This window comes from Phalacrocorax aristotelis, chromosome 17 (assembly GCF_949628215.1).
Source record: "Phalacrocorax aristotelis chromosome 17, bGulAri2.1, whole genome shotgun sequence".
Taxonomy (NCBI): Eukaryota; Metazoa; Chordata; class Aves; order Suliformes; family Phalacrocoracidae; genus Phalacrocorax; species Phalacrocorax aristotelis.
In genome coordinates, this window is record NC_134292.1 from 13,247,833 (window position 1) to 13,272,142 (window position 24,310).

The 24,310-nt window shown below is 37.6% G+C and overlaps 2 protein-coding genes across 6 annotated transcripts in view; one reads left to right on the forward strand and one right to left on the reverse strand.

Annotated features, from left to right (window-relative positions):
* The window catches only part of RALGPS1 (Ral GEF with PH domain and SH3 binding motif 1), a 150,964-nt gene that overhangs the window by 66,990 nt on the left and 59,664 nt on the right, over positions 1 to 24,310 (forward strand). The window lies entirely within an intron of this gene.
* Positions 1,500 to 23,603, reverse strand: ANGPTL2 (angiopoietin like 2). Its single transcript, XM_075111973.1, has 5 exons — positions 23,031 to 23,603; positions 13,202 to 14,055; positions 4,144 to 4,337; positions 3,635 to 3,905; positions 1,500 to 3,136 (listed from the first exon to the last, which is right to left on the reverse strand). The coding sequence occupies exons 2-5, from the start codon at positions 14,004 to 14,006 to the stop codon at positions 2,937 to 2,939; spliced, it is 1,470 nt and encodes a 489-aa protein (XP_074968074.1). The 5' UTR covers positions 14,007 to 14,055; positions 23,031 to 23,603; the 3' UTR covers positions 1,500 to 2,936.

Below are 24,310 nucleotides of genomic sequence, written 5' to 3' on the forward strand. Positions count from 1 at the left end.
ATGGTTTCTTGTGATGCTAGTTGCAGTTTTCCTCTAGCTAACGACTGTGTTTCTCAGTTGTATTTTAATGTGATGCTTATTTTCCTTACAGGTTAACTACTCAAGCCCACCGTTATATAGTCCGTCCTTCACCTTTCACTGAAAATAGCATCTGCAAGTGCTATCACATTAGCTGAAGGTGTGTGTGAAGTCCCTATGATCAAGCATTCTTTAAAAGGCTTTTTCTTCCTCATATTCTTTTCCAGGGAGGAGGGGTGTAGCACAGCTAATCTTATTTAAGAATTTAGCTTGCCTAAGTTCTTTTCTCAGATGTGGTATCTCCAGGGTTAAAACAGGTCTTCATACACTGACTTTTGTGCATAATCTTTTTTTCATTACACGGACAAGACTTTAGGTAAATCACTCACCTTTTAGGTAGAAAGGTTAAGGAATATAGTTATTTTAACAAAAGACAGTCAGCCTGGACGTGGGTTTAAAGCCTGTCATGAGTGTATACTATGGAGATGTATCTGTAGCCATATATCCTGCTACAGAAAAGCACCTGTAATAGCTCACTCCTGAGATCTGCAGAATGGATACCTAAAGTTCTGTGCATTCCTTCTCCAAGCCAAGCACGAAGCAGCACTTGGAAGAGTATCTTGCATTTGCTGTCTTCATAGGGCTTCTGATAGTCCTTGTCATGCAACCTGTGAGTGTAGGGAGGTAATGTTCATAGTGACTCATGTTTTAAAAGTGGGCAAACACTCCAGAGAGGTTAATTGCCGGCAGCGTGAAGTTCTTCCAAAATAATACACATATGGCTAATGCATTGTTTGTTTTCCTACCCCTGTACCTTACTCTGTGGGTTATATGTTGTGCTCTACCTGGATGTGCCCTGGTGGTGTGTTACCAAAGGAGTGCAAGAAGAGGGTGGAGTATGACTGTGACCTAAGGATATTGCTATGCTAAAGTATTTCCAGGAAGTTTTGATTATTTAAGTATAGACATACAGTAAGTTGGATGTGCATACACACCACGCACACTGAAGAACTCATAAGTGACTCTTCCAAGGTAGGCGTCAATCTGCTGTGTTTTTTTTCTGACAAAACTAGTGGTTAGTTGTGGATGTCAGCAGGAATTTTACTGTCTTAATGGCACAGTCCTAATCATTAAGAGGACTGTGGCCAGGCTGTAGAGCCAGTAGGTGCACTTAATATTTCTTACCTAAAACTTAATATTCCAGAGTCCAGTAGGTAAACCAGTGGAAGATAAAGCTTGAATAATGTTTGAAAATTTAGGGGTTTTCATATGACCTATAAAAAGTTCTTCCTCCTTGGCATGTGTGGAAATTTAGTGTTTTTCTCAGCTGAAAATTGCTTTGTTTTTGATGTTGCAATATTTATACACTTCACACACGTTAATAGTTGCATATCAGTTGATTTGAGTTGTGAGGCAGAGTGGTGTGAAATTAAGTAATTATTCTTTGCTTTGAAACTAAAACTGGATGAAATCTGAACATGTCAAAATAACATTTGTTGCTTTATTAAAGGATTACAATATTACAGGGGTAATCTAATATATTAAAAACCCTACTTTCAGTTATATACAACACATGCTACATGACACGTCAGTTTAATGCACATCATACTGTTGTAAAGAAGTGATGAGGTAATAAGGGAAGGAGTGTGCAAGCACATGCACACAAACGCACAGTAAGTGTATTACAGACTTACTGAAAAGCGTATTGAACTTCTAGAGGCTTTTGCTCTCCCTCTTATATACATTCTTTCACATATTTTTTGTAGTAGTTGCAGTTTTGAAATGGGTGTTGTAACAATCTGATTTAGAAACCTACCTCAGAAGATTATTAGAATTATCCCAGTCAGCATTTCATAGTTGTGACTGACCTCTAAATACAGATGAGTAAATCTATTTAATAATTTGACAGTAATACGTTATAATTGTGAAATATGGTAAATGTATCTTCTCTTGGCTACAGATAACTTCATATAATTTTCATCTACTGGCTAAGGATATCAAATAGCTTATGTACTGGTATCCACCATTTGCCTGCAAAGTTGGATAGTCCCTTTAATTTATATCCAGCCATTTCTGATTACAGAGGCTACAAAGAAGGTAATAACTGAAGTCAGGTACAAAATACTGTGACAGTTGTGGTGTAATACAACTTGTTGGCTATACATCATATTATATCTGTTGTAAATTTGGATGAATTTCCATATGCAAGTAGCTACTTCATTTTGGTAAGAAAAATCATTAGTGTTTTTAATCTAAAATATTTCAATCAAAGTTGAATTCTGATTTATAGGAGCAGATAATTAAAATGCTCAAAGTGGAGAGACTGGATTTATCACGACATGGTTTGAGTATCTGCTCTCAAAATCAAATTATATAGTACTAACTTTATTCATGGCAGTTAACAAAGATTAAATTAGAATAACCACACTAATGTACATATACCAGCTACACAGTTCAAAGGATATGATTTCCTGTGTCAAATGATTGCTCATAATAATAATAAAACTCTTACTGTACAGTTCGTAATATTTCCTGTATTTGAGAATATTTATACATAATATAACACACAAATATTTAAATGTTGTGGCAGTATTTTTACCGTCCAAACTTAATTTACAGGGAATAAAAACTAAAGTTTATCTACAGTCCATCTACACTGCCAGTTCTAAAAGGCTTAATATAACTACTTTTATTACCAAGAGGTTTTCTGAATGTTATGTCGTTTCAGTTCCTTTTTTTTTTTTTCTTCAGCTATTTTTTCCTGGAATGATTCTTGAAAATACAATATACAAGCCCTCACATCTTAGCAATAAATGTACAATATCTTACATTCCTCATTTCTGAAAAGATAATCCCAGATAATAATACAGCTTTACGTGATTTTTAGAACAAGGAAGCAAACCAAGGGAAGAATTATTTCAGTGGAATGTGTTGGGGTTAGGTCTTATCATCATAACAACTTTCTTTAGTGAATATGATCCCCCCCGGAATTCAGCCCAGTAAACACCATCCTGATATCGGCTGCGGTAGTGTCCTCCACGATACCACACTCCATTGAGATTTGAATGAGCACATGCATTGTACCACCATCCTCCCTTCTGGTAGTGAGCACAGTTACCTGCAAAAGAAGGCTCCAATTCAGTCTTGGGAGCAAATGAAAAACCTTACAGCCAGCAAGCAAGCTAAGCACAAACTAATTTTTTTTTAAACTGTGTTTAACATGTAGATACCATGTGGTCCAAGGTGAATTTAAGCTTCTTTGGGAAGCAGCTCTGTAGTTAGGCTCTACAGATAGACTCATTAGTGGTACTCTCCCTTGCTGGAAAATTTGTTTGCATTGCTGTCTCAAATAACGCCCCATGGCATATTTTACAGACCCTTATTTAGTGTAAATGACAAATATTTCCATGAATGTATAAGACTTAACCCATCAATTTGTGCTTCTTAAGTTACTAATCAACAAATCTCTAAAAATGTAATCTCTTTTTTTGTATCTGTATCACGATAAGTATTTTTCCTTTTAAAAAAACAAAACAAGAAAAAAAAAAAAGGGGGGGGGGGAATGGGGGGCCGGCAGGGCGCAAAAAGAGCAAGGTAACTGAAGGGGACCTTGTACCTGTGTATACATCATGGTCTCGGTCCAGCGTGGTGAACTGTTTACCGTTGTGCCAAGTGAAAGAATCTCCTGCATTGCCATTGTAGCGTCCCAGTCTCAACTTGTAATATTCACTTTCTGGCTCCAGTCTGAAGCTAGCGTACTCAGCAAAGACTTTTCGACCTGACCAGTCTTCCATTGTTATGAGCAGTTTGTAGTTGCCTTGATTTGTTAACCAGTAAATATTTTCTAATCCGAGCCAATATTCTCCATCTATATTACCAAATCCTTGCTGTAAAGGAAGAAAGAGAAGCATATTAATGTCATGTACCTGTTTTAGAGGTAAATCTGAGTGTATTCTTAAGTAGAAAGCCACAGTAACTTATTTTATAGAGACTTTCTTTTCTGGAAGGGTAAGCACACAAGTTCCTTTAAGTAAGCTGTTGACCGGGCTCTAAAATCACCCTTTAAATTAACTTTACCAGTAATTTTTATTGGGTAGAAACATTAAACTGCTCACTTGTCCTAACCTTGTATGTCTCCCAGTTCCTGAAAAAGTTGACAGACCCATCCAGCCGCCTCTGAATGACTGTCCAGCCACCAGGGTCGTGCCGTTGATCGCACCAGACCTGCATAAGCCGGTTTGTGTTTTCTGGTTTTACAAGATAGATGGAGCTTGTATCGTGGCCATCTTCTAATGCTTGTAGGCAGTCTCTCCAGGGCCCTGTGTCAAGACAGAAGGACTGTGACTCAAAATGCAGTTGAGCATACCTTCAGTGCAGGGCGGTATTTGAATTGGTAGCTTTTTTACAGTAGATTTGCTCTGCTGAGTAGTGTGTTTGGTTTTCCTCTTACTGACGGTACAGTGTCCACTAAGCGTTTTCAAACATCCATTTATTGTAACTTTATTTCTGGAATGTTTCACAATGAATTAATGGTAAAGGTAGGTTGGGTTTTTTGTTTTTGTTTTTTTTAAATTCTATTTTATTTAAGGCAGCTGCGCTTATAACATTGATTACATCTTCAAAGAAATTAAATATGAATGCCTCCATAGATAAGTATTAATATTAATTTCCTTTAGAAGACAAAATGGTAAGTTTGATTTCATTTCTGTCTTTTGAGAAATTCAGCTTTTTAGATCCCCAAAAACAGCATTGGCACAGACATTAACAATGGGACCGGCAACATAAATAAAGAATGTAGGTGTTACTGTTGTCACCTTAATAAATGATAATACAAAATAGGAATCAAGATTTGTAACATGAAGTGCCCACTTATACAGCAAGCTAAATTGTAGATAAATGAGAAGACTTCTAAAATACTTCTGCATTTACAGAAATTACGGATGATGCTCTCCTATTTTCAGAAGGAGAATGCATTTTTTCCCTTTAGTAGCGTCAATAAAGAGCTTACTTTCAAAGAAAGTATCTTACATTCATGATTTTTAAAGAAATTTTGTCCAATGGGAAGACAGACTCCATTTTAATGAATCTGAGAAATTTAGATATAAACAATTTAGGAGTCCGTGTTGATATCTGCAGATAGGCTCCCCCAGCAGCTTTTCTGCTAGCCTTACGTCACCTAATCGGAAGAGTGAAGTCAACAAGAATCCTGAATCCTGAGGATTAGCGACCCCTGTCTGATTGATATATTTTTTTAAAATGTTGTTTTCTGTATTTTGCACACTGAAGGAGGAAGGCTTGTCAGATCTCATGATGAGTCTTACTGAAGCATATGTTGCTATCAAGAGCAATTTATCTTTTAAATTATTTCAGTTCATCTGCTCTTTTTCATAATTCGTTGTCCAGCACTGATAATGGTAGAGCTACCCTTGTATTCAGTAAATGAGTTAGTAATAAATTTGTTTTATAGAAGCAACCTCTGTTTTGGGAGGTTGGAGTGGTTTTGGTATTTTTAACTTGATAATCAAAAAGGAGGAGGTAATCCAAGTTTTTGGTCTGTGGCCACACTGTATTGTTCTAGTTTGCTTAGTCACATTCACAGACTGTACCTAGGGTGCTCCTTCTGAGCCCCTTCTCCATTTCTGTTGTGGCTAACTGTTCAGATTTCTGGCCATGTAGAGGTAGATGCAGTATGCTGTGACACAGTTGCATGGCTTATTATGAGAGGTGGAAGAAGACAAATGTAATGAATGCTGGTAATTTAAATAGCTCTTCTTTATTTTATCACAGTGTGTATGTAGTGGCGCTTATTAAAAACAAAAAGGAATGTGTCAGTTCAAAGTCATTACTGAAGGAACTCCAAAAATAGTCAGTCACTGATCCTTTGATCCTGTCTTCATAAAAACAATGTATATAGCAGTATATGATGTAGTATTTACAGCTTTCTAATCTTGCAGTTTCTTTGTAGGCCACGTGGCAACAGTGCTCTGCTGCACACGATTATTTTCTCTGAAAGTGCTTTAAGATGAAGATGAACTATTAGAAATACTTAAAAGCAGAGTTTGCTACTACTTTTCCATGACAGGTGTTTTTTTGTCAGATACTAACTTTCCAAAATTTTGAGGGTGTGTAGTCTGAGATTTGTCATCATCCATCTTTTTATCTTTCCCTGTAAGCTTTTAGTCATGCTTCCTGTTCCTAATGTGTTAGAAATCAGATTTATTATGCTTTTTTTCCTTTTGCAAGTCATTCTTAAGATTTTAATGTGTCTTTATATTTAACCTGACATGTTCTTCTCTTATTTCCTCATTTGGTCATGACTTTAGCACTTTCAATGATGCCATCTTTCTTTCATGGATGTATCGTTCTGAATAATATGTTATAATCTGTTATTTTGTGTCGTTTGTGTCTCCAAGTTTCTGATAGGCTATTATATAAAATCTTCTTAAAACTCCAACTTTCTAGTGCTTGTATCTTTTTGTTTGTTTGTTTAAGTGGTAATATTTGTGCGGAAGCATATACATGTTTGGCTTGGGCTCACATACATATATATATATATATATGTATAGGCCTAATATTTCTGTGCCCTGTTTTTCAGATTATGTTTCAGCATTTCTTACTTGAATTTTGTCCACTGCTCCTATCCAAAGATTTTACTTGATGGTACAAAAACTGCATTGCTTCACCTAAAGGACATATCAGTTTAAACCATATGATGCATTAAGCCCTAATTATCAGTATGAACATATATTGCCTGTCTTATGTATGTTTATTTTTGTGTACTACTAATGCCTTTTTTTAAAAGTGTGTGCCATATAAAATGAGCATACACACCTTAGCATTACTGTTTGCTGTTGGTTATTTAACTATTTAACCTTATTTTTTATAATGCAGCATGGGGTTAAAACGTTTATGTGCAAGTTTTATCTGATAGTGTGTAATAAACTGGTTTGTGGACATGTTTTTCTACAAATAATGTCTTCTATAACAATTGCACAAGAAAACATACATTTCATAGTTGGTATAACTGGCTGCTAAATGTTTTGTTCTCAGAAAAGATCTATTGATTTGTTGGGTAAGGATGATGAATCAAGTTCATTCAGTTTTCAAGTTCAGCTTTCATTTGTCTTGTGTTTAGTCATCTTCCAACGTTGCACTAGCAAATTTATTCAAAGCAGAACATTTTGATAAGCTATTCATGTAAGTCTGTTTTATACAGGGAACGTAGCAATGCTTCACACAATAGTGTTTGTCCTATTGTGTGTAGAATTCTACACTTCAATAAATTATTGTTTCAGACCTACTTGAATTATTGACCCTGTGGGCTAAACTTTTTGATGCTAGAAACTGCTTTTGGCATTGGCTTATTAAAACTTGTGGTTGTTAAGCATTAATGCATGCAAAGTTGTTGGGATTATTACCCAAACCTCTGTGTAATAATTCCAAGAAAGGATTATTTGTTAGTGTCACAGCTAAACCATTTTATCCTGAAGTCTTTTATTAGGTTTTTAGCTCTTTCAGGCAAGTCTATGGAGCAATGTTCCTAAATAGAAGTATAGGAAATTTTATTTGGAATTCATATTTTGCTTAGTAGAATGGAGTAAAATACAATTGTAGTTATTTTGGACAATCTCTGGTGTTGACATTAGGTGACTTACTGGCTATTTACTGATATTTATTTAAATTATTTTTTATTTTTCTGTAGAATTTCAGTGTTGTGTACATGTTCAGTACTTTGCTGACAGAAATAAACTTACCCAACTTATTCTTTCATACATGAGTGGGAAAAAAGAATGCACAAATAAGAATTTTAAGTAAATGATACATGGATAAAATTGCTGATTCTCTACTCAGAATCAAAACTAAGTACTTTTTACATTTTCCTTTATTTTTGCAAATAACCAGCAACAAGAACATCGGGGTGGTTTTTATGCCTCATAAAATAAGACTTTCTGGGAAATGTATGGATCAAAGCATGACACTACTCCTTGCAGAAAAATTAGTCTATTACAAAGTAGGCATCTCTAAAATTGCTTTATGTCCAATGATGATGCCCACATTTTACAATGCATTCTTTCAGTTTATTTTCTCTAGAACATTTTATTATGAGACTGGGGTTCTTAAATTAATCTACATCATGTTTTTATGATTTACTGCCAATGTTAATGTTATGCAGTCATCAGCTTTTATCATCTTAGAGTCAATAGACTATGATGTCTCTGTTGAAATATCCAACACTTCAAATATTCCTAGTAGATTTCTACAAAACGCTATTCTAAGCCTTGCCTCTCAAATCTGGCACATTATTTTTTTTGTTACTTGGCTAGTCGTTTTGGCTTACCTTTGTGAATATGGAGGAAATATTCAGTTGTACATTTAAATCACACTACACAGTAAATTTATAATAGCAGGTAGGGAAGCACTTCAAACATGACTACTACTAAGTGACTGTCTTGCTTTAGATCATAGTCATAATAATGTTTTGTTCTAAGTACCTTCTTCTGAGTGTAGGCATAGCGGTCTAGTGTGCTAGTACTATATAAAGTCATTACAGAAAGGCCCACTGCTCTGAAGATTTTGCATTGGAAGTAATTTATGAAGTAGGTTGTTTCAAAAATATTCATGTAGAAAAAGGGTGAGCACTTTATGATAAGTGATGTGTATAGAACTCTCTGTAAGTTGATTATATTAATTTCTGTGGCAGTTATTATGCTCTCCGATTCTGGTTCCTGGTTTTTTTTGACTGAGGTAAATGCAGCTGTGCCCGTCATCCAGTCATATCGTTGGTTGGCCAGCAATAACAGGTATTGGGGGGGAGGAAAAAACCTACATTAAAAAAACAACTGGGCAGCAATTGTGTAAACTTCCTCTAGTGTATATGCTGTTGTAAGAACAACTGTCCTTTTCTCGTATTAGATCTGTCTTGTAATTAATGCTTTTATAATAATAGTGTAAATCTTCTGAAGTATTAGCTTTACAAACAAGGGTCATCTTATCTTCCCTTGAAAAAGTGAGAGCATCCTGGCTTTCAAATAGGTGGGTTTGATAAAATCACCTAGTCAAACAGACCTTTGAGGAGTAGAACCTTTGTCATGTGAAAAGTGCCTGTTTACTGCCACAAGCACATTTAACTACAAAAATACTTTTGCGGTATTGGATGTATAGGATGGAGACACAGCTGTATAATGAAGAGACCACACGTTTATGCTATATAAAGACCAGAATAGGGTTTGATAACTGATTGTGTGAGGTGTATTATATTGCTTTGGGCTTGCACTCATCCGTGCCAAGCTGAAGAATGTGAAATAAGTTTTTAAAATTGTGTCTATAATTTTGCTAACCCAAACCACATGATTACTCTTCCCAACCCTGTCTTTGTCTTGCATCTCCTTAATTTCAGTATTCCACAGTCATTAATTCTGTTTGGATTCTTAATCATATTTTATTCTTGACCTTACTTTGAACATATCTTACTTTGAAGATATCTTCAGCTAGATCGGGTTGCTCAGAGCCCCGTCCAACCTGACCTTGAATGTTTCTAAGGATGGGGCATTGACCACCTCTCTGGGTAACCTGTGCCGGTGTTTCACCACCCTCCTCGTGAAAAATTTCTTCCTTATACCTGGTCTGAATGTAGGCTCTCTTAGGACAAGGGGTAATGGTTTTAAACTATCATGAGTCTGTCCCCATCTTTCTTATAAGCCCCCTTTAAGTACTAAAAGGCCACAATAAGGTCTCCCTGCAGCCTTCTCTTCTCCAGGCTGAATAACCCCAACTCTCTCAGTCCGTCCTCATAGCGGAGAGGTTCCAGCCCTCCGATCATCTTTGTGGCCTGCTCCTGGACCTGCTCCAACAGGTCCATGTAATTGTTCTCATGAATTAGAGATTAACCTAATACTGCTTTGCAGTGATATTTTCACACTGCATAATGTTTTACAGAAATGAGATGTCATGTTTCAAGCTCTTAATGTGTCTTTTATGGATTTGGAGAGACTCAGTAATCATACATAGTGCTTCATGGGGAACTGGAAGCTTGGATCCATGTAGCTTTTAATTAATTTAAAATTTTTAATACAAATGAAAAGGAAAACCAGATTGTTTAAAAAAAGTGAAGTAACTTAAGTGTCACTTTCTGTGCAGTTTCTGTACATAATTAAATGTTGTTTGGTTTCTGACACTTCTTGCCTACCTCTTCCAGTGAGTTACCAGCTGCCAGCTATCTGTTAGGTGAAGATACAGCAGATGAAAAATATATAGCAAGTTTTTGGAATTTGTTAGGATAGGTTTTTCATAGATACCTAAAATAGAGAAAATAAAAAAAAAAAAAAACAAACAACCACTGGATGTATTAGACTCAACCCTAGTAAGTAGGGAAGAACTGATTGAAAATGTGCAATGGAAAGCAGTGTAGGTGATCTTGATCATGAAATAATGGAGGCCACAGTTCATAAGAAAGGAGAGTGAGCAGCAAAACAAAGAAAATGAACTTAATATAACACTTCAGCACATTCAGAGAGTGTGCAGAGAAGATGCTTTAGACAGCCCAAGCAAAGAGTTTGTCAAAGTCTCTGAGGGCATTGCAATGGATTTTGCTGTTGTAGATGGCGGCTTGGGAAGATGGTAACAAACTGGCCTGGCTACATCATGAACTCTCCAGTAGCTTTGAAAATACAAAGAAAGCTCAGACAAGTAGATGTTAGCTCAAAGTATTAGGCGTGACTGGTTGTTTGTGGGGTTTGTTTGTTTGTTTTCAACAAAACAACCAAAAAAGCCCCCAAAAAACCTGCAGTGTGGACAAATGTACAAAATGAAATAAAGCTACTGAGAGTAGTAAAATTGTAGTAAGTCTGTGATGGAGGGAAAATATTGGTCTGCTACTTTGAGGAAGGAGAGCTGTCAACAGATTGAACTGAGAAGGCATTTAATATTTTTCTTCCATTTTGCTTTGATTTTCATTGCACAGGTTGGCTATGGTCAGGTGGTTAGTACAGCCAGGAGCTTTGGCAAAGACTGAGAACTCAAGAAACAGTACAGAAAGGCTCGGATAAAATATAGGTGGATTTTTGTCCAGTCGCTGGGCAGTTGTCATGGTGGGTTTGTTTGGTTTGTGGGATGTTGGTTGTGGGTATGGAGGGGGGTGTGTGTGTGTTTGTGGGTTTTTCCTAGCTCATTCCAGACACTTGGCTGAAGCATCATTTACTCATTCACAGCATTAACTGTGGGGGAGGATTTTGTCTGAGGTGTGCTTCGAGTGGAGAGAACATTCTGGGGAGGAGGAAAGATATTACATGGTCCTTGCCCAAAAAGAAAGGTGGGGAGAGGGGAGGAGGAAACCCTGGAAATGAAAGATTAACTAGCTTAACTTCAGTTGTTGGAAATTTGCTTGAACAAATAGAACTGCTGCAAAAGAGACAATAAAGAGAGAAATCAGTATTAGAATGGATTTGTGCAGAAGAAATGTGAAACTTCTTTTTCTGATAAATTATGCAGATAGGGGGAAGTGGGAGATGTCAAATCTTGTCTTAGAATCATGGACTCTGGAAGGGACCTCCGGAGATCAACATGAAAAACAGCTGGGTAAGCAGCACTTCCTCAGGTGAAGATCTAGGGGTTCTACAGGGTCGCAAGTTGGTCATGAGTCAATGTTTTACTTTGCAAAGAGGAAAATTATCTATGAGGATAGATCAACAAAAGTTCTGCGCACATGAAGTAACGTTTCTGTTCTGCTGTGTGACAGTGAAGCCTCAGCTCCAGTTTGGGTACTTAAAAGCTCAAGAAGGATGCGGACCATTTAACAAGTTTTCAGAAGAGTGTAACAGGAATGGGAAAGGTCTTAAAAGAATGCTTGAAATATTTGACTTAGAGAAAGATAGGGAAATACTATACTAACCTACTTTGAGATCAAAGGCAAAATGTAATAATTAAAGAGGCTATCCTGTAGTGTGCTGCACCAACGAAATTGTAATAGATGTGATTTTCTCCTGATTTTTTTTTTTATACACATAGAACATTAGAATCATCATATTTTTGGCTGAGATTCTGCATGCCACAATGCAAGCTTTGGTGAGTTCATCTCTGGCAATAGTGTGAAATAACTTCTTTGTAGCAAAGTGTGTTAGAGGCTGTGCTTCAGACTGAAACACCTGCTCAAGTTTCTTCCATTGTAGATATTTCTCCATGGAGAAATAAGTCTTTTGTTGTTGTTGTCTTTGTTTTTTTTTTCCAAATGTGGCAGTTGCATTATTTGATAATTCTAAAGAGTTTGACAGTGTCATTTGGAATATGTTGCAGATAGTCTTGAAATATATTCTAAGTACAGTTCATATGCCTTACTGTGTTTCAAGTCTTAGTTTCTAGTTTCAGATGTCTATGGGTCCCATCTCTTTTTTTCTGAAGCAAGTACGTGTTTCCCACACACTGAAGAACAGACTTCTCTTGTATGGGACACATACTGCTTGAATTCTTTTTTTCAAATATGTGGGACCGTAAGTGAAACTGGATTCTCTACCTGTCATTTCTTGATCATGTAAATTAATTGATCTCTAATGTGGTTTCAGATGCCTCTCATCTTGCTTATGGGACAACTCCTAAGACTGTTAATGAGGGCTGTGTAATATCCCTTCCTCCTGCCTTAGAGCACAAGCACCCTGTGTGAGGTACAGAGCTGATACATAATTCTTTTTAAGTTACACAAGCACAAAAATTATCACATGCTAGATCAACAAACTTGTAATAACCTCATAAATGTTTACACAAAAAGTGTTAAAACCGTTTAGATGTTGTGAATTACAGCAGTTCAGTCTTGGGCACAGGTAAATAAAATTCAGGTGATTGTTGATTAGTAAGATTTTTCTGCAGCTCTATCTCATACATTTCATAAATTGTGGGTTTGTCTTGGCAAAGTAACGAGAAAGATCTGTGGTGGGGCTACTGTGTCTGAATCTGTTAGACATTCAGAATTCTTTTTTTGCTGTCTTTCTGTGTTTGTACTACAAAATGTATATTAAAAATACGCAAGATAGATACACAGACAACATCAGATCTAAGAAATCTCAATTAGTTCCAAATAATTCACTTGCATTTATTGCGCTAAATAAATACTGTCTGCATTTCTGATATTACAATTAAAATGTTGCCCACTGCATATTAGCATAAACTAATGTAATATATCAATAATATTACTTACCAGATGGTTTATCAGTTGAAGTCGGAATACTAGTAACTGCAGGCATGGTTGGTAAGGTAGGTGGCAGAACCTTTAAGTTCTGATCACTCTGAATCTCATTAGTAGATATCTGGTTAATTATGCGATTGTAAGTAGGAGGCTGGTACACTTTATTTGGTGGCTGTGGAGTTTGTGGCAGTGGCTTTATGGATGGCATTCTTTGACAGTGTTCTTCCAGTTGGGCAATTATTATTGACTGATTATTGGCAATTGACATCAAATGTTGGTACTTGTGCTCCAAGTCTTTGTATTTGTTAGCAAGCTGCAACATATCTGCAGTTTGGTTCAAAATTTTATTCTCAAGTTGAGAAAGTTCTAAGGCGTTGTCACGTTTTCGGATAATTTCATGTAATAACTGCATATAGAGTTGTGTGACACGAGAATTCATATTTCTGCTCTCTTTTCTTAAGAGTTTAACCTCATTAACAATCCCACCATCCACCTCTACCAGTTGCTGGAGAGTTTCTATTTGTCTCTTTTGTTTAAGAAGTTCATTGTTAAGTAGCTGTAATTCTTGTTTATTTACCCTGTTTTCAAGTAGAACTTCAGGCTCCTTAGAATTAACACAAATGGCACCTGTAACTCTCTGTTGAGGTACAATAAAGGTGTAAGTGCATTTGTCCTGTGTGTCACTGGAACGCTTATATCTGTTCATATAAATGAATTCTTGTTCTGTTTCCTCCTCATTGCCTTCAAATTCTTGTGTTTTGCTTGCAGTAGCTCCCACAACAGCTATTAGCATTAAACAGATGAATTTTGTCATCATGATCCTCTGCTTCTGGTCAAATACTCTTCTGCAAAGAACTTCTTAAAATCTGTTTTAAAATAAATTTAACAGTAAGTTACAAATAAGAAATCAATGAAAACTTACAAATGATAATCTGTTCTAAAACTTAGGAAGTATTACATAGTAACTGGTATGTCTGTGTATACATGAGATATTTTTCTTGTCCAGCATGAACTTCTGTTGGCTAAAGGAGACATCATGGGGAATAGTTGTATCATTCTATGGCCAGAGCTGTAGTTACTAGTTGCCAGTTTATCTAAAGGCTGCCAAGAACGACAAGAAACTGAGTAATAAATACCAGGATTTGAAGAGTCCTTTCTCCCAGGCAAGTACCACAAAAGTTTCCAAGGTTTGTGTTTTCATTTAAATATGGATTACGTTTTAATTTCTTACAGTTACAAATAAAATATTTAAATGTAAACAGAATATAAGTTAGTATGTGCTGCTAAAAGTTCTAAAAATATCAAATAGCTCATTTGCAGTATTTTATAACTGCATGTATATTGCAGCAGATGTAGCTTAGATGAAATGTAACAATTTTACTGTAGTCAGCAGAACTGAACCTCATAGTTTACGGGGAAAAAAAACACCCAACCCACTTACTCTACATTAGTCCTTAATAATTATGAATTAATAACCCTACTGCCCAAATATCATAGGCAGTAAAATGTGTTGTTGTTCAACTAAAATATTTATTGTGACTCACTGGAGACACTGTCTTTACACTGATCATTTCTGATCTGTGATCTACACTGATCAGCCAGATCATTTCGCTTGGTAGTCCCTTCTTGGAAGGGGAAAAACACATGCATGTGTGCATGGGGGACGAAGATGACCCCCAGCTATTAAAATTAGTTACTAGCATTTATTGGCATACTGCAACAGTATCCTTTTGATGAAATTATGCCAACTTAATTCTCAGAGCAGATTCATATCAAAGCTGGAAACTTGAGGCCATCACAATCTCTTAAAAAATAAGTCAATACCAGGACTTCATAGGCAACAGTCGTCTTGGAAACATGAGCTTGGCATTGTCACTGCTGCCAGGAATGCCCTTGTCACAAATCACTTTATCAGCTGCTTGAAAAGCACTTTGCTATCGTGTATTTCTAAGAGCTTTTTGTTGTTGAATTTTAATAGGCATGTGTATATATAACCTAGTTTTCTTAAAGAAAATGCAGTATGGAGCTTTTTCAGTGTATAAAGTCTGCTTGATATTTTTTTAAAACCAAGGTGGTGTTACCATCATTTTTCTTGCTTATAAAACATTTCACATGGAATAACCATTCAGCATTTAAATAACTGTCACCTCACTGCTTGGTCATCTTTAGTACAATGATATTTTTTAAATGACATGAAATGATGATAGTAACAGCTGTGAGAAACTGGAATGAGTCCAGCTGAGTGCAACCAACGTGGATAGCTAGAGGCTGGCAGGCATATGATGTATGAGGAGCAGCAGAAAGAGCTAGGTTTGTTTAGCCTCCGGAAGAGAGGGTGAAGGAGACATCTTACTGCTGTCTTCAGCTACTTAATTGGTGTTTGTAGAGAAGATGGATTCTTTTTGGAAGCGCTCAGTGAAAGTATAACGGTCAATGGATATAAATTGTCTCAGGAAAAATTCACTTTGGGATTTAGAAAAAAAGAATTTCTCAATGAGGGTGACCAAGGACTGAAGCAGTCACCCAAAGAGGTAGTGGAATCTCCATTCCTGGAAATAAATCAAGTTTTGATTTAGGCAAGGCTCTGAGAAGCCTGATTTAATGTTGAAATTAGCCTTGCTTTGTAAGACAAAGGTGAGGTCCCATCCAGTCTGAACTGTTCTATGATTCTAGGCAGCTGCAGATAATGGTGGATGTACATGCTTAAATAATTATTCACACTGTGAAGAGATATGGTTGTCAGTCATTCACGTTTTTCTGGTTTTTTGAAATAAACCATAGAGGCTTCTGTAAATGATTCAAACAAAAGTGACCAGGTTTGATCTTTCTTAACGTTTTTGGATATACATTTTTGCCTCAGCTTCTTATTTGGAATAAATTTGTTTTCGTTTTGCAAACAGAAACAAATTGTCCTTTACAGAACTTGTCAAGGATCTTGAAAACCTGTCAGATAAAAGTTTGGAGTTTGACATCGTTCCTATAAGTAATGGAATGTTATTTGGAGCTGTGGAGAACAGGGAACATAAATTTACCCCAGACAGCTTTAACTTGCATAACCAGCATTTGCACAGCAGGTCACACTTGGAAACCCAGGCAGTTTTCCAGGCCTCATATTTCTGTACAGATGGACTCTTTTTTGCAAATGTCTCTCGCATATAGGTGTAAAATGGGTTTTACTTCACTGTTTGAATTGAAATACACCCACCCCACCCCCCAAAAAAACCTAATTATTGTGGCCACTGAAAAGAAGCTTATTTTTTCCTCAGAGTTCACATGTGTCTGTTACAGTATCTCACGTCTCTTAATTGAGCACAGAATTTGGGGTGCACATTCTTTCCCAGGCTGAAGAAATACAGAGCAACATACAACAGTTTGATTTTTGTCCAATTTTTTAAGAACTGTTTAAGAAAAAAATGGAACAGAATTCAGTAACCTCATCTTAATGTATCTGTTCAAATATCTTTCAAAACAGAACAGACTATTCCACTTGGAAGGGATCTACAGTGATCATCTAGTCCAACTGCCTGACTACTTCAGGGATGACCAAAAGTTAATGCATGTTATTAAGGGCATTGTCCAAATGCCTCTTAAACACTGACAGGCTTGGGGCATTGACCACCTCTCCAGGAAGCCTGTTCCAGTGTTTGCAGAAGTTAAGCCATCATGAATGACATCAGCATGATTATTAGAACGTGCTGAAATGCTTCTCTCTCATCTTGCCTGCGTGTCACCTTTTCTAAGGTGTTCTTCCTATAAGAAAAAACACTGGAAGGAAAGGTGCATTGGTAAGAGAATGCTCCTGTACAAATAGAAACAAGAACCATACTGTCTTCAGATGTCCTTTTTCCTGCGGTCTGTTTAAGAAGTGATCTCTTAAGTCTTGTATTGTCTGTACTTGTTCAGTTAAAAGAAATCCTTCAGAATAAGGCCCATTAGTTGTATATTGTGATGGACCACATAACATAAATGGCATTTCTCCTTCTCTGCAGCTGGATTCAAATGAAGTTCACAACCAACATGCTTTTGGGGAGAAAAAAGTTCGCTGGAGAAAGTGGGGGGGGGGGGAGCCACAGAAACAATCTTAAGGACTGATTTAATGCTTTTTAATATCTTCCTCTCCTTTTTGCGTAGGAGAACATCAGATTCTGAGCACATCAGAATTCCTTCCCATGACGAGGAAGGTCTTTTATTTGATGTCTAGCATGGTAGCTTTCAGTTTTTTTCTGTTTGCACTTTTGCCAGGTAATTGGTAATACTCTTTGTACCGAACCAGTGCCATTGCTTGCCGATCATTCAGTTCTTCCTGTTGCTCTGGCTCGGCCCCCCTCTTCCTTTCTCCCTCTCCCAGTAGCTCTTCTGCAGTGGACGGGGAGGGAGCTGTATTGCTGGGGCCATATTTGTCCCCAGTGCAAAATTCTGCTTAGGTTCCTGTAGACTTCTCAACCTTGCCACTGCACAAAACTGCATTATATAAAAGCATGCTTGCAGGTTTGGAGCAAATTTTCTTAATTACTGGAAATACAGCATGTCTGTCTCTTATCCTCGTGCACATTGACAAAAATTTAACAAGCATACAAACAAAAAATGAGAGAAGCACGCTTAAAAAGAAAGATGTGCTATTTTAATCAAATAGAACTTCTAGTTAGAAAAAGTATGGAAGTTTGAAGTAATTTCATTTCTAGATTCTGGCTGTTCAAGGCTTGTGTACTCAGAAAAGCACTTTTCATGGGAGTTGAGTTGGGACAAAACTGCCCTACTGCAGATGCACTTAGAACCAGTTCTGCGTATGTGTACCCTTCTTGGTGTTAATTATTACTTTATTCAGGCAAATTTTTTTTCTGGTTTGTCTTTTGCCAGTATAACCGCACCTGTATGAAAACTTTTGTCGGCATTGTTGTGTAGGTTATAGTCATAGTATTTTTCATACTCCCAGCCAGCATAAGTGCTTTGGTTAAACTCTCAGTTTGTAGACCAAATGTTGGCTTATCTATGTCTATAACTGGAAGTAGGTAATAAATTGGTTTGTTTGCTCATTCATTCTTTTCTCAACTGAGGATGTTCCCATGATCTGATGGAAAAAAAGAGGAAATAAACTTTCTGAAAGGAGTATCAGATACTTCAGCATTTGATTGTTTTTTCCTGTCACTGAAAGGGAAAAAGCAAATAAAATATTTCTTTGGCTTCGCTTTGAAATATTTTTCTGTCAGGTACTCTGTCACGCTTATATGGGACTTTTGGTTAGTCACAATATATTACCTTTCAATTGTTACAAATATCTTGAAATTTATATGTGATATTTCAACAAGATATGAGTATTTTACCATGTAAAATTATACAGGTGTTTTACATCCTATAGTTTAATTGCTTTCATGATCCTGAAATGATAAAGCTAAAAATATTTCTACGTACAAACTGTTACTGTTTGGCAAATGTTCACTTCTTGTTTTTAATCAGCTTACCTTAAGAGGAAGCATTAAAGATAGCAATGTCAGCACTATGGCTTCTTTTTTTTAAGCTACTTATAACAAAATACACATTTCATCATGGATATTCCAACATGTATACCTCTCTTCATTATTTGTTGGCTCTGATGCCATGCTTAAGAGGATCTCATTTTTACAAAATAGACTGGTTAACTGTCTTTTTCAGGTTTTACGAAATATTTTACCTATCCTTGGGATTTTTGTGTACAAAAAATGACAAAGGTATGTTTCTATCAGATGAAAAATATGACTTGTAATAACATAGTGAAGTATCATTACGCTTACTTGAAAATGCTACCAGTGGCCTTTCAATGCTGTGGCTGTTTTTTGTTGGATTAAATTTGTTCACAAAATAGACATTTGCAGTATTACTCTGGAAAGAAAGGTGTTTATGAAAGCCTGAGTATATATAGTCAACACTGTTGCATCTAGATCTAAAGTGGTTTTTTGCAGTGTTGCGTCTTTCAGCCATTGAGAGGTTGGTATCTTATCTCTGGGAGTTCATATGATGTTCTTTCTACACCTACACTTTTCAGTGTTCTGCAAAAAAAAAAAAAAAAAAGGCGCTGATATTATAGGAAGACCAATGGATGGTAGCTGAGCACCGAACTTTATTATGCCTTACTTTGGATTGGAAGTCTGTTCAAGGAACTGTTTTGACGTTGAAGGAAGATATCACCTGTACTATAGTATTTTGGGGAAGTACAAAAGCAAAATAATGATCTGTGGAAAACCTAAACTAAGACAAATGTGGAAAATAATTGGCTGAATTTCATACCAGAATATAAGTTTTGTACCTTAAATTGCATTGGCTACTCCTACAGATAAGGAATGTAAAAGAACTCAGTAGGTAAAAGCAGAATTTCTTGCTGCTGTTCTTGTTTTTCTATCTATAGTCACTGTTATTAAGCCAGAGCGCTGTAGGTATCAAAGTGTGATGCACTGAGCTGCATAAATGCAGCTTTTGTACAAGTGACATGTGGCACTGTGTCTACCCTTGGAGAATGCTTTACAGAGAAGGCAATTTTCTGTGCTAAAACGAGGACGTTACACAAGGAGATTTCTGGGGACTTCAGTAACTTTGACTTGTGGCATAGTTGAATTTATTGCAAAAATAACCTAATTAAGAAAAAACACTACTGATTTGGTTTGAGGAGCTGATGCATCAGAACCTGGTATATGATGAAGATAGCAGGAATTCTCACTTCAGAAAGTTAGAGTAGATTTTTAGTGGCTTTTATGTCGCAGCTCAGGAGTAAGGAGGCTTTTTTAGTTTATCAGGCTTCAGTTATGAAAATGACTAAACAAGGTGAAGGAAGAGGTTTCCTATGACTTTTTACCTTTAAGCAGGAGTGCCTAGTAAGCTGTCAAAATAAAATCATACTCTGCAGTTAAGATTTATCTTTGGGATAACAACTGTTGTTTTTACAACAAACTGCTACCATTTTCTGCTATTGTCACTCAACCTCCTTAAAAAGGCTCCCGAAGTATTATACCCCTTAGAAAGTTAATTCCAGAATTTGGGGGGTTATTTTTATTATTTCACTCTATTTTTTGTATATGGTTTTATTTATGTGTCATTTTCTTTTTTTTAAATCATTTTTTGGTAGTAAGTGACTTTCATCTCATTAAAGACTGGATAGACAAGGTCCAACGGTCACAATTTATTCCCATCCTTGTAAATTTCTCTGACTCAAGGGCTTACAGTCCAGAGGCTGAATCTGTAAGAGTGTGTGCAGGTCTAACATGCCAGAATTGAATGCACCATAATTAAACTGATACTTCAGAGCCTTTTAGAAATACCTAGATAGGTGAAAACACACACGCACATATATATATATAAGAAGGATGAGATACACACTTTTTGCACAACACTGATATTTTCTGACAGTTCCCTGTAAAGTTGTTTTGACTTAGAAGAAAGGAGTAGCAGTGATATCCTACATACAGATGAGTTTGTTCTGCTGCACTAAATTGCCCTGTTGCAAAATTCACTTCTGTGGGTTAATCAGTTCTTGTTTGCTGGCCATATTTAATATAATGAGGCTAGCAGTCATTTGATGGGCTGGCTTTTCCTACGTACCTACATGCTACGGTACCTTTTGTGCAGATTCCTCGAGCATTTAGGCATATAAATGAAGGCATGTTGACAAAAGGCATAGTGTTAGCTACTACAGCATTTATTCTTGAAAAGATAATTTTTTTTTTTTATTTGATTGTGAATTCACATAGCTTGCTAATTGTTCTTTCTAAAGAATAAACATTAAAAAGTAGCAACAAATCTTCACTGATTCTTCGACACTTTTGTCTTTGATATTAAAAGGGGTTTTTAGGTTAGGGCAGTTTTACATTTTAATTGGATTGTAAAAGCAAAATGGAGCAAGGGTGTCAAAAATGTAAAATCCTGCTGTAGATCAGAGGGTTTGGTTTTTTGCTAACAAACATTAGTTTTTGCTTCTGCAGGGTCCTTTGATAGTCAGTGTTTGTGGACTTACAGTTAGCTGGCATGTTCTAGGCACCAGGCCAGTAATATGATCTGGATTTCACAACACCATTGTGATAAGATAGATAAGCATGAATTTTCTGGAGCTGCTTGCTTTTACTCCCTGCCCCTCAGAGCTCATGCTCTGTTCTTACTCCTTCTCCCAGACATTCTCTTGCATGGAATTACATTAATCCATCCTCTCAAATTTTCAGGCAGCCTTCATATTTAATGTGATTTACTAATTTTTGCTCTTTTCTAAGGAGAGGGACATCTACTGATACAGGTTTTGTTTTAGAATTAATTCACGTAGTTTGATTTTTAGAGGAAGAGTACTGCTGGGGAAAACCTGAACACTGATTTTTTTCTTTGTTGTTTTGTAAAAGGAAACAGCAATTCACAGTGAAAATACAGCACAGAAGTTTGCGTGCCACATGTATTAGGAAAAGCTTTAAAGTTTTGTTTGAAGTTTTAAAGTAAATATAATAGGGAATAGGGAAGGCCTGACACATAATAGCATGCAGTTTCAGTTACGAAAACATGATATAAAACTAAGTTGGAAAATTTAACTCTAACTTACAGGGGAGATGATTTGGGGGTTTTTGCCACTAGTTACTTGATTCCATTGTAAGCAGTGCCACACTGACAGAAAACAATGAATCACTGTATATACTTTTATGATAATGCATTCTATACTTGGCTTTTCTGTCCACTTAAAATTGTGGTGAAATTTTGACTCAAGCACTGCTGAATTCTTCTTAAAAGGAAATACTTCTTTCACTGAGGGGATTGGATGACTAAAGCAACACTTCAGAATGAGAGTACCTTAATTAGCTCTTGGAGAACTTTTGTTTTGAAATACTATCAAGCGCTGCAAACTTCAAAAGATTAGTTATCTTTTGCTGCCATGTAACTTTTTTTTCAAGTTTTGGCAAAAGATAGGTTTTTTTTTTTTTTTTTTTTGCTCCAAGATGTACAAATTTTCTTTCTGGATTACCAAGAATTTTAGCCATGTTGTTTGTGGATTGTTCTTTGTGCTTTAGTGAATTTGTCATAGATGTGGAATGTAATTATTGAGAGAGCACTGCTTTTGTTGTTACTTCCCTTAACAGCGGCCTCGCCGTATTTTCACTTAATCCAATCACTACCAAAAAGTGCTCATACTGTGTGTGCTTATATGCGTGCATGCACATTGTACAGAACAGCCCTTAAAGAGATTCACATTTTAATAAATTATTCATTTTTCCCATGAAAAACAGTAGTTAGATCATATACTAAATATTTAATGTTTACAGAAAGGTACTCATAAGTGCTAGGTTCTTTTTTTAAATGAGATTTTTGCAAAAACTTTCAAATATTTATCTTATAGACTCTGTTAAAGTTCCAGGAACTCTTGTATCCCCTTGATCAGACATGAGTGTAAAAAAAGACTAAATGGAGCCTCCATAATTTTTAATACAGGTAGTCCTCTAGAAAAGTTATCATAGAAATCAGTATGTCGTCGAAAGTTTGTTGAAAGGCATATGGATTTTCAGCAAGTTTGAGGAAGCACGAAGCCCAAGGTTACATGCAGGAGTAAAGATTAAAAGAAGAGTTCGTATTCTTGAAAGTAATTGCAAGAAGTCTTTTCACTGCCTGGCATCATAAAATGTCTCAACTATTTTTACAACTATATTTTAGTTGTTGTTGGGGTTTTTTTTTTAAGGGAAAACGAGGCTTGCCGCTTTATATTAGGGAGCAGTAGTATCTTCGACAAGCTTACATTCACTCATGCGATAGTCCGGCTGGCTGGCTTTGCAAACCAGTCTTTGGACCCTGGACGTACAAAACCAGCTGCACACTTCAAACGCGATCCATCTGCGTTACCCATTCTTACCCTGTCTCCTTTGGCTTCTTTCTTCAGTCCTTCGCGTGCTTTTACCAAAGGTTTTCAGAACAGCTCGTCCACGGGAGTTGTGACATCTCACTTAGCGGTTTCAGAAGTGTGACTCCTCGGTGACCTGAAGGCTACAGCTGGGTAGCTTTGTATGCTACAGCGGAGCTAGCAAGGAAGTACCGAGGTGATGCACAGCACTCGTTCTTTCCCTTTTCGCTGTTGTTCAAGATTTTTCACAGCTTGGCTGCCCGGGCTAAGCCGCGCCTCGCACCGTGCTACTGCGGCGGCACAGCGGGACTGTCTCTCGGTGGAAGGGGAGAGCTCGGCATTCCGGGTTTGAAGAGAGGGATCCACCGCTCCGCGCGAGGCTGCGGCAGCCTCAGTTGAACTCCAGCTCCTTTGTGGTCGGCTTACAGCCTGGCGGGGAGGAAAAGGCTGACACGCTCTGGTTGGGCGAGCGCTCTTCCTCCTCCCACCGGCCCCGGGGACCCACCACGGCAGCCGCCCGCGGGCCCGCCGCAGGCCGCGGGGCCGGCCGGGGCCGCGGGGCCGGCGGGGCCCGCCCGCGCGCCGTGACCTCACGGCTGGCGGCGGGGGCGGGGCGCGCGGCGCGGGGGGACCCGCGCTTTGCTCGCGGCGCCCCACAACGGCCGCGCCGGGCCGGGGCGCGTCGCGGGCCCCGCGCGCCGCTTCGCGCCGCTGCGAACGGGGGAGCGCTCGGCCCGGCCCGCGCGTTGGGCCGCTGTTGGTGACTCGGCGGGCGCTCCGAGTCCGTTGCGTGTGGAAACGTTAGGAGGATGTTCTGGAGGCCGTGATTGAGGAATATGGGTTTGGGTTTTTTCGATCAAATGAGATGTAAAACCGCGGCGGCGCGTAGGGTTCCTCCACAAAATGTCGGGGGGCGGGGAAGGGGGGCTGCTTCCTGCTCTTCAGTCCTTACGGCGTGCTTTCTGGTGCAGAGAGATGGAGTACTTGTCAGCAGGCGCTGGAGTAGTCTCCACTAGCTTTTACTGACTGGTCATCGTTAATGTTGAGAGAGAGAGACATAGAGCGAGGCTGCCGTGCTCAGGGTAGCAGACACGTTCTCTGCTTTTACCACTTCCTAGGTCATTTCTGTCAGGAAACGGTATGTTCCCAGAAATAAAGGAGAACAAAACTGTCCAAATTCAAGCAAGCTTTGAAAAGTACTCTAATGCAGATTAAGAATCCATAATTTGGCAGAACACTAGTTGTTTGGGTTTTTTTTTTAATCTTTGCTTGCTACTAGTATTAGTAATCTA

Coding starts and splice junctions, on each gene's coding strand:
- ANGPTL2 (XM_075111973.1), bottom strand. CDS start 14,006: ATGATGACAAAATTCATCTGTTTAATGCTAATAGCTGTTGTGGGAGCT. Junction 4,338..13,201: donor TTCAACTGATAAACCATCTG/GTAAGTAATATT, acceptor GTCTTGACACAG/GGCCCTGGAGAGACTGCCTA. Junction 3,137..3,634: donor AGACCATGATGTATACACAG/GTACAAGGTCCC, acceptor CTTCTTTTGCAG/GTAACTGTGCTCACTACCAG.